The 15096-nt window shown below is 37.3% G+C and overlaps 2 protein-coding genes across 31 annotated transcripts in view; both read left to right on the top strand.

Annotated features, from left to right (window-relative positions):
- The window catches only part of LOC113636441 (lipopolysaccharide-induced tumor necrosis factor-alpha factor homolog), a 29459-nt gene extending 27938 nt beyond the window's left edge, over positions 1-1521 (top strand). The window contains exons 4-5 of the mRNA XM_047802899.1: positions 24-198; positions 1326-1521. Of these exons, the coding sequence (XP_047658855.1) occupies positions 24-198; positions 1326-1431 (281 nt within the window). The 3' untranslated portion in view covers positions 1432-1521. The remainder of the gene's footprint in view (positions 1-23; positions 199-1325) is intronic.
- A 5168-nt stretch (positions 1522-6689) lies between these two features.
- The window catches only part of LOC125138460 (NLR family CARD domain-containing protein 3-like), a 358584-nt gene continuing 350177 nt past the window's right edge, over positions 6690-15096 (top strand). For 12 of the 30 annotated variants that reach the window (XM_047802761.1, XM_047802742.1, XM_047802741.1 and 9 more), the window contains exons 1-4: positions 6714-6802; positions 11740-11853; positions 13449-13565; positions 13680-13796. In XM_047802761.1, coding sequence (XP_047658717.1) covers positions 6729-6802; positions 11740-11853; positions 13449-13565; positions 13680-13796 — 422 coding nt within the window. In that variant the 5' untranslated portion in view covers positions 6714-6728. Of the gene's footprint in view, positions 6983-11739; positions 11854-13448; positions 13566-13679; positions 13797-15096 lie in introns of all 30 variants that reach the window. The other 18 variants (XM_047802748.1, XM_047802767.1, XM_047802757.1 and 15 more) reach the window with 10 other exon arrangements.

The raw sequence follows: 15096 nt of genomic DNA, 5'->3' as shown, positions 1-15096 counted from the left end.
GTGTGTGTTGAATTCTGTCCCAGTGTTTGTTCAGCCTTCACCCCATCAGCTGATTCCACACCAGCAGTTAGCTGGAACACTGGGTGATGCTCCTACTGTGATAATCTGCCCTCATTGTCATCACCAAATTACCACCAGTGTGTGTTATAAACCTGGGAATGCAGCATGGGGCATGTGCTGCCTGCTGACACTTTTGGGGTAAGATCAGATTACCAACTGGAATGATTAGATGAGTCTAATGATGTAGAGATCAGATTATTTACAGCAGATTTGTTGACGTTTAGGCACCTTTAGTAAATCTGCATGCTTGTGAGTTTAAACCCCAGCACTGCCACTGCTGGGCCCTTGAGCGAGGCCCTTAGCCTCAGCTCACCTGCTCAGCTGTTTAAATATAAAAACAAATGCCTCCAGATAAGGAGAAGGATTATGAGAAGGACGTAAATGCAAATCATAAACCTTGTATAAATAAAAACACTTTATTTCATCATAACTAACACATTCAGAAACACTGCAGGTCATTTTTTATCTTATTAAAAACAACACAGCATTGTTAAGAATAATAAAACTTATAGATACATTTTAGAAGATAAAATAAAAATAAATAATAAGAAGAGGAAAGAAAAAAAAGAAATGAAAAGAAATCCCCATCATCTCACTTCCAGTGTGTCTGTAAGCGGTAGATAAATAAGCAGAACATCACCCCCTGCTGGAGGGGGAGAAGATTATCTTCTTATCCAGCTGGAAAAAAGAGCCCCATATTTTCCCAAATGCATTTACGAGAACCTCTAATCTGCTGTTACTCAGTATTAATCTTCTAATAAGTAGAATATCTAAAGCCAGGGTTTTCTTTTTAAGCCTAGAAAGTGAAAGACTTAAACAGTTGTGCTTTAGTACAATACACATGATGAGGCCGTGTCTCCAAAACCTCTGACAAACCTGCTGATGTTTCCTACCCCACATCTGTATGAGCTTGGTCTGAATTAAAAATATAATATATATATATACACACGGCCTCATCATCTAACCCTAACACTTTGGGTAAGTTAGGAAATAAAGACACGGACACAACCTTAAGGTATTTAAACAAATGTCCAGGAAGTAAATATTTTAATGTCCATTTATTGCTGAAGAGTAAAAATGTTTAATATATAAATATGTGTGTCTTTGAAAGGCAGCAGGAGTCAAAGTCACTGTAGACACTGAATATCAGTGATTCTGGATGTGACGGTCACTTTAACTTGCTGGGACTTGGTTTAAATTTAAATGATCGTCATTGTTGTGATTTATTCTGTAAAACACTGATAGACGTCTGCTGTTTGTTTCAGACTCATCTGTGGATTCTGTTTAATTCCCTGCTTCATGAAAGAATTCCAGGATGTTCATCATTCATGTCCTGCCTGTAGAAGATCTGTGGGGAAACATGTTCGCTAATACACACACACACACACACACACACACACACACACACACACACACACACACACACACACACACACACACACACACACACACACACACACACACACACACACACACACACACACTTCTCGGGTCCTGTGCCTATCTCAGGCGTCATCGGGCATCGAGGCAGGATACACCCCGGACGGAGTGCCAACCCATCACAGGGCACACACACACACTCTCATTCACTCACACACTCACACACTACGGACAATTTTCCAGAGATGCCAATCAACCTACCATGCATGTCTTTGGACCGGGGGAGGAAACCGGAGTACCCGGAGGAAACCCCCGAGGCACGGGGAGAACATGCAAACTCCACACACACAAGGCGGAGGCGGGAATCGAACCCCCAACCCTGGCGGTGTGAGGCGAACGTGCTAACCACTAAGACAACATGATAGTTATTGCAGTTATTATAGTTATTACAACCTGAGAATAAAGACTGAAGAATATTTATTCTGTCAACAGTCTAAACAGGACATGCTAACTTATAACTGATGTGTATTGTGTGTGTGTGTGTGTGTGTGTGTATAACTGATGTGTATTGTGCGTGTGAGTGTGTATAACTGATGTGTATTGTGTGTGTGTGTGTGTGTGTGTGTATAACTGATGTGTATTGTGTGTGTGTGTGTGTGTGTGTGTGTGTATAACTGATGTGTATTGTGCGTGTGAGTGTGTATAACTGATGTGTATTGTGTGTGTGTGTGTATAACTGATGTGTATTGTGTGTGTGTGTATAACTGATGTGTATTGTGTGTGTGTGTGTGTATAACTGATGTGTATTGTGTATTGCGTGTGTATAACTGATGTGCATTGTGTGTGTGTGTGTATAACTGATGTGTATTGTGTGTGTGTATAACTGATGTGTATTGTGTGTGTGTGTATAACTGATGTGTATTGTGTGTGTGTGTGTGTATAACTGATGTGTATTGTGTGTGTGTGTGTGTGTGTGTGTGTGTATAACTGATGTGTATTGTGTGTGTGTGTATAACTGATGTGTCTTGTGTATTGCGTGTGTATAACTGATGTGTATTGTGTGTGTGTGTATAAAACTGATGTGTATTGTGTGTGTGTATAACTGATGTGTATTGTGTGTGTGTGTGTGTATAACTGATGTGTATTGTGTATTGCGTGTGTATAACTGATGTGTATTGTGTGTGTGTGTGTGTGTGTGTGTGTATAACTGATGTGTATTGTGTGTGTGTATAACTGATGTGTATTGTTTGTGTGTGTGTGTGTGTGTGTGTAACTGATGTGTATTGTTTGTGTGTGTGTAACTGATGTGTATTGTTTGTGTGTGTGTGTGTGTGTGTGTGTGTGTGTAACTGATGTGTATTGTTTGTGTGTGTGTAACTGATGTGTGTGTGTGTGTGTGTGTGTGTGTGTGTGTATAACTGGTATGTATTTGTTGTTTCTGCATGAATGTGAATGTTGTATTAATTCCTGTATAAGGATCAGATCAGGTTTTGAGTCATCATTATGACACACACACACACACACACACACACACGACACTGGTGATGAGCAAACAGACGTGAACAGAGCAGTAGATTAAACACGATCAGCCTCGAAGCTCACGGCTCAGAAACACAGACAGACGGACATTTTATTCTTTCTCAGGTTTCTTACTGACTGACTAAAGCAGCACACGTGTTAAAGTGAGTTTACAGAGATGTGTGTGAAGATAAATATACAGAGAATATTCAAATATCCAGATTAAAACCCATTCAAGTCATAAATCAGATTATTAAAGTGTAGAGACAGATAAGTTCCCACACCTAAGAGCTATAAAGAGCCATCATTCGAAACCACGCTGTGTTTTTCTTGTTGTACTTTATGTCGTGTACTGATCAGTAAATATACAGAAGCATTTTTACACTAAACTTAACAATAATTACAAACAGAAGCAGGGACACACACTGAATAAACAGAGCTTGCCCGGTGCTAGCTGTCATTATCCATCATTCATGTTTATGAGGTTTGACTTCCCAAAACAAATCCATTTGTCACAGTGAAAGCTACTAGGGGAGATTTGATAGCCAACTGAAGTTCAAATCCTGTTGACTAGTGTAGTAATATGCAGGGTTAAAATATTGTACTGCAGCCAGCCACTAGGGGGCCTCATATTTTGGCTTCAGTTTAGTTAATTGTCCTACAGCTCACGCCATCTACAGCATAGTGTCACTGAGTGTCAGCTGTGAACTACTGAGAGATTTAGGTTTAAAGTTCCTATCAGTTCTGAAAAGTGCAGTAAGGAACGTTCTAGTGAAGTGTAACGTGAACCCCGAAACTACGTCATAATCCACCTCTAATTATGTCCCAATCAATGTATGTAAAGACACATAATGTCTGAAAATTAGAGTAAAGCTGACTCCAGATTACTGTCCCTAATAATTAATAACCCTAATTAACCCTAGAATACAAGAAGCAAAGAGAAAATGTAAAAAGATTAGTGTTAAGTTAAAAGATGTTGTAATAGTTTCTACCACATTCCTGTCCTATTAAACTATAAAACTATTCCATGTTGCTACTCTGTGGGAAAGTGAACAAGTCTAAATTATTCATTATAAGCCTGATCTTCAACGTACTGATCGGTGTTATAAACCTGGGCTTCAACAGTCATTGGCAAAGCTGATGATGTCGGTCATGGCCATGAGAATCAGAAGATCCATGTTCAAGTCGTTGGAGACCTGCTCATAGTAGTTCTGCACAGGAAAGATGCAGTTCATTGGGACTCCGAGTTTATGACTGCACTCTTCCATCTGAGAGAAAGAGGAACAGCAGAACTTACATTTGAGGTCCATATACTTTCATTCTAAGTACTACATAGTAGGTGGGAGGCTGTAGATAAGCCATAAATAAATAAGTTTGTGTTTTTCTCACCTTCTCTTTAATTTTTCTGCTGGTGTAGATCCCACTCAGGTTCTCTTTAACTAGCACACATGCTCGGTCAACATGGGACATAATGATGACCTCAGGAATCCCTGTTAAACCCCCAACAATACAACGTGTTTATCTCATACATCAGATTGACTTTCATCATAACGAGGGAGACTAATAGCTCCCAGATCAGACCTACTTAAGCAGAGGGTGGGATGGGGTAGGGGTGGGGGGATACGGGTGGGGTTAATACTCATGTTACACACTGTACATGACCATATCTCTGTGCATTAATATGTATACACGTACCTAACTCACGAGCTTTCTCACGAACAGCTCTCATCTTCTGGATGACGTCCTCAGTCATGAGGGAGATTCTGTCCCCTGGTACGACACTCACCACACAGTGCACTTTGTCCTTCAGACTGGGGTTACTGTGGTACTTTGGGTCATCTTTAAGGATTGATTTAAAAGGATTGAACTGAAAGGCCAAAAATAAATGTCTGTGTAAATGTGCATGAACGTGAATATAATTATTGTTTAGACTGGTGGAGAAACGTGTCGTCCAAATGTCATAAATACAAAGGTGAATGTAGATGCTGTGTGTTTCTCTGTAGAAGGAATGTAAAAGCCTGTGAGAGTGTGGTGCTGAGCTCCAGGGCTCAGTGAAGGACACTGGAGATCTTCACTCCAACCTTCACCTCCACATCATGTCTTCAGAAAGCAGAATTTAAAACAAGAAGAGTTCTATATTATATATTATATGACAACTCTGGTAATAAGAATATTGACATTTCACTGCTTTTGGTTGCCGTCTTTGCGGCTTTCCGCCGATTAACGTTATAGATAAACGCCTCCAGCTCTGACTGCGCGTGCACGCTGCGCGTACCTGTGCTTCTCCGTCCTAATAAAGCAGACAGCTGAAGACGCACGTGTGAAACACTACAACACACGCGTGTAAAAGCAAAGTAAATAAAATCGCTCTTGGATCAAACTGATAAATAATTTTCTTTCCCATCGACGACACGTCCTGCATTTTAACGTCATTTTTATTGTTTATTTATGAAAGTAAAAATGATCCTTATAGTTTTAGGGTGGCTGAGATTACAGACAGGGGGCTGAAGCCCCGATAATAAAGGGCTAGAACCCCCCCTGGGTGACACAATTCACAACGCATTCGCCAGGAATCCTTTTTGACGCTGATTATTACAAACATCTCCCTGTACCACTTTTTGTTGGGTAGGTCATGTAGGCGAAAAACCTGCAATAGGGGGCGAGAGCCTTAAGAGGCTTATTGACCTTCAATGCTTGGATAAGAGTTGTGAGGAAGCAGCATTCTAGCAAACCCCTATCTATGTTGATAAAACGTAGCCCCCGCCTTATCTCATACACCACAGCTTACTGTATTTCATTGTGTATATATTCTGTTCTGTCGCTCAGTTCTTTGAGCAGCTGTTTGGAATAAACCAGATTTGATTTCACTCGTGTGGTTTGTTCTCTCAGTGCTCCGGAGCTCCTATTGTTGTGCAGAGGTAAAGGGACGCGGACAAGTGCGAGGAGGAATCTTTCTTACAGAGATATTCATTTTAAAAGTGATACTTGTACTAACAAGTATATAAGACATGTCGTGTTAAAGACCTGTTACACCTGTCAAGTTAAAAGAAACAAATTAGATCACATGTTTGTTAAGAATACTGTAAAATATCTTACAACTGCTTATTTAAGTTTTATCCTTCTAACAAATTCCTAAATCAAACATTTAATATAGAAATTGTCCCCTGTCCCTTCTGTGAGAGCCATTCTGAAGACACGGATCATATCTTTTCTTCATGCTATTTCTCCAAACTCTTCTGGATATCAATTCAGGGCTGGTTGATACATAAAAAGATGGTTGCTGATAGTTTTGTTTTTTCTTTACATCATATCTTATTTGGAAAACCCAAAGACTGCTGTGTTAATTCTTTTTTGCCTAATAATATTAGTATTTTAGCAAAATATTTCATCCATAAATGTAGATTCTTTAAATTTCCCCCATTATTTATTCCTTTCAAAAATGACTGTTTTCCCAAAGCCCTTAATAAGATGTGAGGTCAGAGAGCTATAAGAAGCTGCTATATCTTTTGACATCATTTGATTTATTGTGATTCTGCCCTTAATTCTTTTTGGTTTTCTTTTCTTTTACGCTTAATTTCATGTAAATTATTTTTTCAAATATTTATTTATTTAGTCTTTAGTAATTAATCTATTACTTATTATGTGTTAAGCCTGTCATTTCTACTATTTACTCCTGTAGAATAATTATTTGCGATTGTTGTTTATATAATTTTGTATTCAATATGAAAAGAAGAAGTACTTATTGCACCGCAAGGCCACACTGTCTGCGCATGCGCACTAAGCCTCTAAATGAAAGCGAAAGAATAGTTCGACAGCGGACTACAGGCTATAACACCACCGTAAGGTGAGGACTTCTACACGTTTAAATCCTTTATACATCGATATTTTCATACGAATATAAAATACGATAAGGAACAACGCGTCTGTTGAGTGTAAACGATGACGGAGCGATTCTTACCCAAACAATACAGCGCTAGCTAACGTGTCTCGTGGCTGTGTTTCGTATTGACAAGTAGTGCACTAGGTAGGTCACTGGAACGCTGTATGTGCACCACAAAGCAAGTGCGCTTAAATAGGGAGGATGGAGCGGTTTGAGCTTCGGCCCTAGGCGGCTAATTCCTTGTTATTTTTACACTAAATCATATAAACGACATGAAATGTAACACAGTTGTAACTTAACACCGCTAATACACCACATATCTGGTATTATTCTGTATTTTTATATTTAGCTTTGTTTATTATTATTATTTCCTCTGTTCATGTCGAAAACTAGCTTTAGCATTAGCTCATCGTAGCTCTTCCTTGTTCGCTATATGTACAACTGTTATTAGTTAAACTGCGTAACGACATTAACTTTTATTCCCACACTTGGATTTAATAGATTTTAATAAGAAGGATTATAATAGGGGTATTTTAACATACAGCTATTTAAAACCACGGTTGTCGCTACATAATGTCGTGTATTATAGAGTTACAAAGGGGCGGAAAGTTTCGGTAAACTTACTGAAACTTTCAACGGGAACTTAATCTGGTACTTAATCTTAATTTATGGGAATTATTTGTAACTATAGGGAAATGTATATAAACTATATGATATAGAAACATAAATAAACATGTTGTTTGGTCATAAGCAGACATGAATACAAGGCAGAGGCAGTTCTAGGCCTTCTTTAGGGTGTCTCCAGCCCCCTGTGTGTGATCTCAGTCACTCTAAAACTATAAGGAGCATTTTTACTTTCAGAAATAAACAATAAACTTTACGTAATTACGTTTTTTAATTATGTCGTCGATGGGAAAGAAAATTATTTATCAGTTTGATCCAAGAGCGATTTTTTTACGTGCGTGTGTTGTAGTGTTTTAAAAGTGCGTCATGAGATGTATGTTTTACTAGAATGGAGACGCACGGGAACGCGCAGCGTGCACGCGCAGTCAGAGCTGGAAAGCCGCAAAGACGTCAACCAAAAGCAGTGAAATGTCACTATTCTTATTACCAGAGTTGTAGCACAAACTAAATATTAATGCAAAAAATCCATTTAATACTAAATAAAAATAACATTTTAAATAACACCATAACTTTTGGCTTACTATGTAGTCATATAATATATAATATAAAACTCTTCTTGTTTTAAATTCTCACTGAGGGATAAAACCCCTAAAGATGAAACCCTAGAACTGCCCCTGATGCAAAGTAATACAAATTTAAAAAATGACGTCTTGACTGATTTAATTGTAAGTAGAACTTTAATTGATTCTTTCATTGAGTAACACAAAAGCATAATAAACATTATTATGCTTGTAATAAACTTAATAATTGTAATAAACATTATTTCCCTATGATTGCTGTAAAATGAAAGCATCCCCCACCCTTTGCCCTTCTAAAAAAGTCCAAATTAAAATGTAAAATGAAAATAATAATAGTAATAATAATAAGTTTATTTTATATAGCACCTTTCAACAGTCTCAAGGACTCTTTACATTTACATTTACATCATGTGACAGACCCCTTATCCAGAGCGACGTACATAAGTGCTTAAATCTCTAACACTGAACACATTAATGCTGGTTCACTAGGTTACATACTTAAGATACCACAAGTTTAAAACATTTGTTCAAAGTTACAAAGGTTTTTTTTTTTTTTTTTGTTTTTTTTTGTTTTTGTTTTTTAATGCAAAGGATAAGGAAAGTGCTAGTTGAAGTGCTTCCTGAATAAGTAGGTCTTCAACCGCCGCTTGAAAATAGCCAGTGACTCGGCTGTCCGGACCTCTATGGGAAGTTCATTCCACCACCTTGGTGCCAGTACAGAGAAGAGTCTTGTAGTAAACTTGCCTCTTACCCTGAGAGATGGTGGAACCAGTCGAGCAGTGCTGGTAGATCGGAGGTTGCGGGGTGCAGTGCGAGGAATGATGAGGGCTTTGAGGTAAGAGGGAGCTGGTCTGTTTTTGGCTTTGTAGGCCAGCATCAGTGTTTTGAACCGGATGCGTGCAGCTACCGGAAGCCAGTGGAGGGATCGCAGTAGCGGGGTGGTATGCGAGAACTTTGGCAGGTTGAAAACAAGCCGGGCAGCTGCATTTTGGATCATTTGCAGAGGACGGATTGCGTTCATAGGTAGACCTGCCAGCAGTGTGCTGCAGTAATCCAGTCTAGAAATGACAAGAGACTGAACAAGTACCTGGGCAGTCTGTGTGGACAAAAATGGCCGAATCCTTCTAATGTTGTAGAGAAGAAACCGACATGAGCGAGTCACATTTGCAACATGAGAGGAAAAGGACAGTTGATTGTCCATGGTTACCCCAAGGTTGCGAGCTGTGGCTGAAGGGGAGATCAGATCGTTGTGCAAGGATATAGCAAGATCGTGACCTGGGGATGGATCACCTGGGATGAACAGCAGTTCAGTTTTGCTAGGATTGAGCTTTAATTGATGAGCAGTCATCCATGATGAAATTTCTGCCAGACATGCTGAGATCCGGTCAGAAGCTGTGGCATCTGAGGGTGGGAAAGAGAAGATAAGTTGTGTATCATCAGCATAGCAGTGGTAAGAGAACCCATGTGATGAAATAACTTCACCAAGAGAGTGAGTATACAAGGAGAAAAGAAGAGGACCAAGTACTGAGCCCTGTGGGACGCCAGTGGAGAGTCTGCGTGGAGCAGATGTCACTCCCTTCCATGTTACTTGATATGAGCGTCCTTCCAGGTAGGAGGCAAACCATTCCCAAGCTGATCCGCAAATCCCAAGACTCTTGAGGGAGGATAAGAGAGTCTTGTGGTTGACCGTATCAAACGCTGCTGAAAGGTCAAGGAGGATAAGGACGGATGATACATGATGTGATATACAATGAAACAGAATTAAGGAGGTTTAGTAAACATCACTATACGTATACACAACATACAAATACACCATAGAAAAGGAAACACAACATCAAAACATCCCAATCAACAAACATGTACATTAGAGCAACAAACATTCTAGTAGAAAATACAGAAGAGACAAATAGAGACACAAAACCATGTCAATGGACTTGAGAATTTGAATAACAGGAAGTGAAAAGATAAGTTTTCAGATTAGTTTTGAAATCCTGTAAAGACGCCAGGTCTCGAATGTTCTGGGGAGAGAAGTCCAGAGGCTGGGAGCCACAATACAGAAGGTTCTACCACCAAAAGATTTCAGCCTATAATGAGGAACCTCTAATAAATTAGAGTCAGAGGACCTAAGTGCAGGGGCAGGGGTATATGTGTGAAGGAGATCTGTGGTATATTGTGGACAGGAGCGATGGAGAGCTTTAAATGTAGTGAGGAGAACTTTATATTGAATACAGAAACTACGGGTTAGGGTTAGGGCCAATGTAAACTGTATAAGATGGGGGTTATGTGGGAGGATTTATTTGTGTGTGTTAACACTCTTACTGCTGAATTCTGGATATATTGGAGTTTCTTTAAAGAAGTTGATGGTAAACCATAAAAAAGTGCATTACAGTAATCTAGACAGGAGGTAATGAAAGCATGGACAAGGGTCTCGGCATCACTGATATTTAAACTTGGGTGTAATCGGGCAATATTTTGTAGATGAAAGAAGGCAGATTTGGTGAGAGATGAGATGTGAGAGGAGAAAGACAGAAGAATCAAACACTATGCCCAGGTTTTGATAGTGGTTGGGGGTTTTACATGACAGCCAGTGATATTAATTTTATCAATATTAAGAGATGAAGTACATTTAGGAGGGCCGACTAAGAGCAGATCTTTATGCTATAAGAACTGGCTAAGCAGAAGTATTTGGTCAGTGAGAGATCTAATGGATGAGAAGGGGAACATTTTAGACTATAATGCCTTTACACTGAAGCATGGCTTTACCTGTCACCTGAAAGAGTTCTTCACTGTCATTAATGTGATACCTTCTGGTATAAAAACACTGATGAGAGGCGTCTTTTCTTATGCTAAAGTTAGTTCAGTTCTTCCAGCTTTAAACTTTAGAAATATTAATTTTAAAAGTGATACTTGTACTAACAAGTATATAAGACATGTCGTGTTAAAACCCAGTTACACTGTCAAGTTAAAAGAAACGAATTAGATCACATGTTTGTTAAGAATACTGTAAAATATCTTACAACTGCGTATTTAAGTTTTCCTGCTCCTCCTAAAGCAACAGAAACACACTTCAAATTTTTACATGATATTTATCCTTCTAACAAATTCCTAAATCAAACATTTAATATAGAAATTGTCCCCTGTCCCTTCTGTGAGATCCATCCTGAAGACACGGATCATATCTTTTCTTCATGCTGTTTCTCCAAACTCTTCTGGATATCAATTCAGTTCTGGTTGTTAGAAAAAAAGGTGGTTGCTGATAGTTTTTTTTTCTTTACATCATATCTTATTTGGAAAACCCAAAGACTGCTGTGTTAATTCTGTTTTTGCTTAATAATATTGTTATTTTAGCAAAATATATCATCAATATATTCATAATTTTTCCAAAGCCCTTAATAAGATGTGAGGTCCGAGTGCTAAGAAGCTGCTATATCTTTTGACATTTGATTTATTGTGATACTTCCCTTAATTTGTTTTGGTTTTTCTTTTCCGATCTATTTAAGTTCGTGTAAGTTATTTTTTCAAATGTCTGTTTATTTATTTTTATCTTTTTATTTATTTATTTGTTTGTTTGTTATTTTGTCTTTTCACAATAATCTATTACTTATTCTGTTAAGTCTGTCATTTCTACTATTTACTCTTGTAGAATAATTATTTGCCTTTTTTGTTTTTATACTTTTATATTCAATATGGGGAAAAAAGAAGTACTTCTCAATGTACCGCAAGGCCACACTGTCTGCGCATGCGCACTAAGCCTCTAAATGAAAGCGAAAGCCTAGTTCGACAGCGGACTACAGGCTATAACACCACCGTAAGGTGAGGACTTCTACACGTTTAAATCCTTTATACATCGATATTTTTATATTTAGCTTTGTTTATTATTATTATTTCCTCTGTTCATCTATTTAAAACCACGGTTGTCGCTACATAATGTCGTGTATTATAGAGTTACAAAGGGGCGGAAAGTTTCGGTAAACTTACTGAAACTTTCAACGGGAACTTAATCTGGTACTTAATCTTAATTTATGGGAATTATTTGTAACTATAGGGAAATGTATATAAACTATATGATATAGAAACATAAATAAACATGTTGTTTGGTCATAAGCAGACATGAATACAAGGCAGAGGCAGTTCTAGGCCTTCTTTAGGGTGTCTCCAGCCCCCTGTGTGTGATCTCAGTCACTCTAAAACTATAAGGAGCATTTTTACTTTCAGAAATAAACAATAAAAAGGACGTTTTTTAATTATGTCGTCGATGGGAAAGAAAATTATTTATCAGTTTGATCCAAGAGCGATTTTTTTACTTTGCTTTTACACGCGTGTGTTGTAGTGTTTTAAAAGTGCGTCATCAGCTGTCTGCTGTATTAAAATGGAGACGCACGGGAACGCGCAGCGTGCACGCGCAGTCAGAGCTGAAGGCGTTTATTTATAACGTTAATCGGCGGAAAGCCGCAAAGACGTCAACCAAAAGCAGTGAAATGTCACTATTCTTATTACCAGAGTTGTAGCACAAACTAAATATTAATGCAAACAATCCATTTAATACTAAATAAAAATAACATTTATTGATTTGGTCTTTGTCTTGTGAATATTAGTTTATTAATGACGTCATTCATCGGACACACTGTTTGTAGAGAATACACACACACATGAACTGATCTGATTCAAGACTGACATCATTACATCATGCATAAAATTTTGGTGTCCACTTTTACCATTTTAAATAATACCATAACTTTTGGCTTACTATGTAGTCATATAATATATAATATAAAACTCTTCTTGTTTTAAATTCTCACTGAGGGATAAAACCCCTAAAGATGAAACCCTAGAACTGCCCCTGATGCAAAGTAATACAAATTTAAAAAATGACGAAGTAGATGAATAAATACTCCTTAATCAGCATGCTTGTTCAAACAAACTATAACCTAGTACACAGTATACAGTATATGTTCTTCTACATTCTGCTAGTTTACTGTTATCATACAGAATTACTGTAACACCCAAAAGTTTGGTCACATTAATATTTTTTATGTTTTTGAAAGAAGGCTATTTAAATAAATAATATTGTGAATATTATTATAATTCAAAATAATGTTTTATCTAATTTAATGCTTACGATCTAAAGCTGTTAAAATGTTTGTAGAAATGTAGAAAACACACACACACACACACACACACACACACACACACACACACACACAAACATGTACACATAAATGTGCAAAAAAAAAATAATTTAAATTAAACAATAGCAACAACGACCAAATGTGTACATCGTGAGTTCTGCACGAGACGAATAAAAGACAAAATCATTATCCAGGTTAATTTTATCATTTCATGTGTAACTGTAAGTAAAATAAAGTGTGTATATAAATGTCTAAAGGACTGTGTATAATGTTGTACAGTAAACTACAGAGTAAGAGATCAGAATCACCAACACACAGCTGTATCTCCATGATGGGTGACATGGCTATGGATCCTCCTCTGAGGTTTAAAGATGGAGTCTCATCACTTCTACACAGGTAACGTCTCCTCACTGTTAATGTCACTGCTAAAGTCACACTTAAAGGGAAATGTACTGTAAGTAAAATAGAGTTTATATAAATGTCTAAAGGACTGTGTATAATGTTGTACAGTAAACTCCAGAGAAAGAGATCAGAATCACCAACACACAGCTGTATCTCCATGATGGGTGACATGGCTATGGATCCTCCTCTGGGGTTTAAAGATGGAGACTCATCACTTCTACACAGGTAACGTCTCCTCACTGTTAATGTCACTGCTAAAGTCACACTTAAAGGGAAGTTTAACTACATAAACAGGACAAAATAAATACTGAAACACAGTAATGGAGCCACTGTTGTGTGTCCAAATACTTTTTGTATTATTTAATCTTTTATTTGGAAATGTGTTTGGGGAAAAGTGTGTTTGTGGTGTGTTTAAAGGAGCGGTGCACGATGTTTGAATGCCAATGTTGACATTTAAAATCACCAAACTCTCGCCCGCGGTGTAATTATATTTGGCCCACGAGATCATATCAGATGTACATTACAGCTGACTAGCCACATGCTCCGCTAATACTACAAATCCCAGAATGCCTTGCCACTGTTACACATAGTCACGAACAGCAAGCGCCCCTCATTCTCTGTTAACAGTCGTTAACAACCCTGTTACAGTCACATGGGGCAAGTTAATTCACCCTCCACAAAAATGTCCAAACGACAGATGGACAATAGGAGCTTACAGGACAGGAGGGAGACAGATTATCTGTTCACGTATATAAAGGACAGACCTGTTTGTGTTGTGTGCTAACGGAGCTAACGTGTCTGTAACGACAGTATAGAACATAAGAAGATAATAGTCGAAAAGTTGGATTTTCATTGAAGGAAATTATTATTTGTTTGTTTTGTTGTTGGTTTTGAAAAAGATCCACTTCAAAAAGGAAGTTAAAATGATAGAGAAAGGCTTAATTTATTTTATTTATTTAAATAAGAAATGAACATCACTGATGTGTCTTTTATTTCTAATTTAAGTTCTTATGTGTTTGTAATAACGAGCTCTGGTTGTTCCAAATCCTGTGTTTAAGCAAAACTAAAGTTTGTTTCCATGTGAAAAAGTTATGAACTTAAATAAAGGCTCCACTCGTGAAAAAAGCTACCACAGTCACCATTGAGCATAAAAAAGTCATTCTGTTTATTGTGTGTAAAAATCCACATTTTTAAAATTTCCAAATTTTAAAAATGACGTCTTGACTGATTTAATTGTAAGTAGAACTTTAATTGATTCTTTCATTGAGTAACACAAAAGCATAATAAACATTATGCTTGTAATAAACTTAATAATTGTAATAAACATTATGTCCCTATGATTGCTGTAAAATGAAAGCATCCTCCACCCTTTGCCCTTCTAAAAAAGTCCAAATTAAAATGTAAAATGAAATAATAATAATAATAATAATAATAATAATAATAATAATAGTAAAATAATAATAGTAATAGTAATAATAATAATAATATATTTATTATTATTATTATTACTATTATTATTATTATT

The sequence above is a fragment of the Tachysurus fulvidraco genome, chromosome 18, assembly GCF_022655615.1.
Source record: "Tachysurus fulvidraco isolate hzauxx_2018 chromosome 18, HZAU_PFXX_2.0, whole genome shotgun sequence".
NCBI lineage: Eukaryota > Metazoa > Chordata > Actinopteri > Siluriformes > Bagridae > Tachysurus > Tachysurus fulvidraco.
The sequence above is the reverse complement of the archived record's forward strand: the minus strand, read 5'-3'. Positions and strand labels throughout refer to the sequence as shown.